At 44.1% G+C, this 4876-nt stretch overlaps 1 protein-coding gene across 1 annotated transcript; it reads right to left on the reverse strand.

Annotated features, from left to right (window-relative positions):
* Window positions 1-525: 525 nt before the first annotated feature.
* LOC114943832 (uncharacterized) lies at window positions 526-2317 on the reverse strand. Its single transcript, XM_085480662.1, has 2 exons — window positions 1263-2317; window positions 526-1222 (listed from the first exon to the last, which is right to left on the reverse strand). Exons 1-2 carry the CDS (start codon window positions 2021-2023, stop codon window positions 526-528), a joined length of 1458 nt encoding a protein of 485 aa, XP_085336788.1. The 5' UTR covers window positions 2024-2317.
* Between the last annotated feature and the right edge of the window lie 2559 nt (window positions 2318-4876).

Here is a 4876-nt window from a genome sequence, read left to right on the forward strand (position 1 = left end):
CGTCAACTTGAACGCCAAATTCGTAAGAATAGGGCCTGTACGAGTGCATTTTTCATGAGGCAACAGGGCATAGAACCTTCATTAAGTTACAAGCAGCTAATAGCTGCAATTGTACGGTGTAGGGTTCCAGTATGCTTGAGAGATTTCCATATTAGCTGATTGAGCTTGTTATGTTTGTAAAACCTCCAAGACATCGCTGCAACAGTGCGTTCCTGCTCAAGTCCTCATAAATGGGCTCAGTTCCGAATTAAGGAAGGCTGGTAGCTGTGTTTGAATGTTTTAGAGCATCTGCAGTGAGTTTGCCACTCGCACAGGAATTGCCGCTCGGGCATTTCTGTGCTGGGAAGCTCCCAGGAATACCTGGTAAATGTTGTTAAGAAGCAGTGTGCCAAATTTCAGAACAATTGATCGAGTAGATTTTGAGTTATCGTGATCACGAACTTCGAAAATGGCAAGTTTGAGAAAAACGCTTTAAACTTTTGCACACTAAAAATTTCGAAATAAAAGTCGATAGTTCTTTTATACTCACACAGAATCATCGATACCAGGTCCATACAGCAAGGCGTTTTCATCCAGAAGATCCAGAGCATCTTTTTGTGTTTGTCTCCGCGAAACTCTCCCTTCTTTACTGTTGTAGACCGCTTTCTCGTCTCCTCTAGTAATTCGCAAATCGTCAACTTGTCGCGCCCATTCGTGAGAACTAGGGCCTGTACCGATGTGCATCTCTTTCATGAAGGCCAACAGGGCAATAGAACCTTCATTAAAAGTACAAGCAGCTACATTAGCTGCAATTTGTACGGTTGTAGAGGTTCCACTGTATGCCTTTGGAGAGATTTTCCATATTAGCTGATTGAGGCTTTTGTTATTGTTTTGTGTAAAACCTCCAAGACATCGCTGCAACAGTGCGTCCTTGCTCAAGTCCTCATAAATGGGCTTCATGGCTTCCAGAACTTTAGAAGGAAGAGCTGCGTAGCTGTGTTTGAATGATTTTAGAGCATCTGCAGCTGCAGCTTTTTGCCACTCGCACCAGGAATCTTCGCCGCTCGGGCATTTCTCGTGCTGTGGGTTTTTGTCGTTTGAACTGTAGTGGTAGTATGTCGCCCATATATCATTTTTCATCTTCTGAACTGAATCGGAATTGCGTCGAATGGCCAATCCGTAGTAAACAGTTAATTTGTCTATCATTTTGCCTGTTAATTGTTCTTTTCCAGACAGAATTTTTTTTTATGGTTTTTCCGGTTTTGGTCGTTGTAACAACTACTGTCTTGTTTACCAGATCACGCAGACGCGTTCCCATGCGCTTCTGCACATGTCCTACGCATTCCTTTTTATTTATTACAAAATCTTCACCATAAGGGTTTGCGTCAATAACGCCGCTGTACGTCTTCGAATCGCCATCTCCAATGTAATTACGATATTTCACCCCAAGAGTTTCCAAAGATCGTTGGAACATTTCTACGATTGCTGCTACCTCCATGTTTCCAGACGGTCCGACGTGGTTGGCTTTGCATTCTCCGCTACTAACATGTTCTTTGTGCCACTCTTCATATTCAGCAGTACTGGATTTATTTTCCCAAGTTTTACATCGTTGGCAGAAGCTGCTTTTTACTAAAATGTCAAATACTTTGCCAGTATGAAATCCAATGAGAGAAGCAACGCCAAATAACAAAGCAAACCCTCTTTTCTTCCATGTGCCGTCGCCTGATACAGTAACTTCTGTTGTTTCTTCTAAATTATGCGTTTTACACATTTCTTTTTTTTCTTCTTCTACGGCCGATGCAAAAAACTTCTTGGCAACATTTGTTGTATATTCACACATTTCATCTACATACTTATTACATACTCTTTTCGTTAAAAAAGCACTAGCCAAGTCCATTAGTCCACACAATTTATTGCACCCGGCTAAGCCTAAGCCTAATACTCGCATTGCAAAAGCGAATCTTAAATTGACATCGTATTTTCCAGAATCTATTCTTGTAGAAGATGGAATATAATGAGGCGATGCACAGCTTTTGCATGTCATTTTGATATTAAAACCGAGTCCTTCTTTTTTGCATGATGTGAAATTGACTTCTCCATCACACTTTTTACATTTCACTATAGTAGAGATTGTTGAAAAAACCAAAACAAAATCTACTATCCTATAATGTTTTTGGAGATCTTCTTCTATTTCAATAGCGGGACGATTTTTAATTTTTTTCGACGACGAGCTGCCAGCTGTTACTTCATCGTTTTTACGCTTTTGTGGCGGTATTATTTTTTTTACTCGGTTCAAATACTTTTTACCGTATTTACGATCATCTCTAGTCACTTTTCGAGGCATTTTTAATAATAATAAATACACTCAGTAACAGTTTAAACACAAACACAGTTCAAAATGCCCGAAAATTCAACGAACTCGAACGATAACAGTCAAATTTTTCGACTCACTTTCTACCGTTCAACACGACATACAGCGAGCAACTAATGTATATACCATGTTTTTAATGCACACAAGGCTGCCTAAAAAGACGCTTTCAGCAATAAAGGAATTTAGGGGTTACGAATGAATACAATAGCGTGCCACGACAGCGCGCCGCACACCGGTCAAGGAGGTAGAGAAATACGGCTCGGAGCAACGGTCCTTTAAACGTTCATAACTTCTTTACTTTTGCTCCGATCGACTTGAAATTTTGACTGAATATTCTTGAGATGTTGCGCATTCATTTAAAAAAATTAAAAAAAAATGCCCAAAAAATATTTTAAATAGCATACCCCCCCCCTTAAATAATATTTCCATCATAAAAAGCATAATTAACAAGGGTGCTCCGCTCCGGATCATTCGTTAGGAAACATACAAGTTAGAGAATAAGCACGCCTATAGCAAATATATTATTAACCTTAAAACTCTCATTCATTAATTAGGAGACTAAAAAATTCATATGCAATATAACATTATATCCGTCGTACGTTCGAAGGTACTACCAAATAAGGATATCATAGTTCAACCATGAATATATAGGTATTTTATCTTGATTATGATTTTTTCTATATTAAGCACCAATTTACATCTAGCTTGTGACGTGGTCCTTTTGAGCCCGTCACAAGGGCGGACGCGCCCGGCCGGGAAGCGTCTGAGAGCGCTATATTATTTTGTCTCGTGCGGGTGAGCAGCGCCCTTTTCGCTAGCTCGCCCGCACTCTGTATCGGGATCGAGGTGGTAGGCCAGGAGAACGGCCATTGTTTTAGGGAGAAGAGGACCCGGACAGGCGACGGAGGAACGACCTCGAAAGGGGAGGAGCAGAGACTGAGCGACCGGCCCGGTGAGTATTAAGAACGATAACCTATACACGGTACCGAGAAAATAAGGAAACGATACTGCAGAGAAACTCGTTACAACTTCGATGGGACGAACAGGAGCAGTCCAGATCAGGGAGTAAAAGGCGCCTACATCCCTTGACAAGGATGATGCCCTGAGGGGCCCGCCACCACGCCTCGAGAGAAACACGGAGATCTAACGGGATTGATCACCCCGGAACGACTTCCCTCAGCCAAGAAAGGTCGTTTGGAACATCAGCATACGGCCATACGAGGTGTGGACGGGACCGCCGAAAATGGACCTGCTACATCATCGCTCCCGAGGGCTGGAATTTGAATTTGGCGGCGGAAGTCCGCGACCAGCCGCGAGACACCGGAATCGATACAAGGATCGATTCCGGGTCCGGCGCGGGGCGCAACGCTGCCGCGAAACCTGGCAACCGGGCCGGGGTGGCGCGCATTGTCTTCCCCCTCCCCACCAGCGTACCTGCCGAGGTCCCGCCGGCCCGAAAGGAAATCACTGTTCGGCCAGCCGGTGTCCTGCGAGCACACCCAGGGACAACGACCCACTACAGCCCACTGCGACGGCGAAATATTGTAAGGCCACCTCCTCGATCGTCCGGTAAGCGCGGATTCGGCAGAGACCCGTGAGTCATTAGGGAAATATAACGATACCGAGCAATTATGCTGTAGATAACTTAGTACCGAGAATTAGTTGAGAGACTCACGGAACTCACGTCGGTTTCCGCGTCATTAAGTTATTGCGTAAATCTTTGCCTTCTTCGCCTCTCCGAGGGGCACCGAAACGAGTCGACAGTCATATCGTAGTATATTATATTTGTAGCATTGTATCGAGTCATTAATTAACGAAATTTGAGAATAAGTTTCGCTGGATTGGTATATGATCCATTCGATTCCGAGCCGGTTACAAAGGGAGGAGAGTAACGATAACTAAAGATTTCGATAACACCCAGCGATCTCCCAACGGCTTGATAATAAAATTATAGCTACTTTGATTCACACCATTTATATACTATTAACTGAAAATATATTCTTATTTTATCCTATTTCTGAGTACAATCAATATCGAGATTTCCTCTCTCTCTCCGGGACTGCGATTCCGAATCTCCTTACGGAAAGAACCACGACACTCTACCCCTTGTTGATACCGAGCTACCGAGGCCGAGCCGTCGTGTCCGCTGATTATTAGTTGAGCTATTGTTGAGTGGTGCGGCCTGACCGCACCTGGCGCCCAAAAGAGATACGATACCGAGCAATCAGTGATACCGAGCAAGTATCGAGAGAACGGAGAGCGGCACGACGAGGTTGCGCAGCAGTCTCTCTCGCCCTCTCTCTTTTAGTTTGACGAGAGAGGACGGAGAGTCGGTCGCAAATTTGGCGCCCAACGTGGGGCCTCTCGAAAGAGAGGATAATTAATAAAGGAGAATACGTGTCGTTTCGGGTAACGGAGAGACAGTAGGGTGAGAGAAATACTTCTCTTTTGTTTTCTTTCCTTTTTCTTTGTCTATCGGGCGCTGACTTGAGTCTCGGCCGAGCCGGGGATCTCCGTCGGAGATTT

Source organism: Nylanderia fulva, unplaced genomic scaffold, assembly GCF_048542155.1.
Source record: "Nylanderia fulva isolate GAGA-0341 unplaced genomic scaffold, ASM4854215v1 Scaffold155, whole genome shotgun sequence".
Lineage (NCBI taxonomy): Eukaryota > Metazoa > Arthropoda > Insecta > Hymenoptera > Formicidae > Nylanderia > Nylanderia fulva.

Bases quoted from the DNA above. Each gene is read 5' to 3' on its own strand.
- LOC114943832 (XM_085480662.1), bottom strand. From the start codon at position 2,023: ATGACATGCAAAAGCTGTGCATCGCCTCATTATATTCCATCTTCTACA. The intron at 1,223-1,262 runs AGTAGTTGTTAC...AAAACCATAAAA, and splicing joins CGTGATCTGGTAAACAAGAC to AAAAATTCTGTCTGGAAAAG.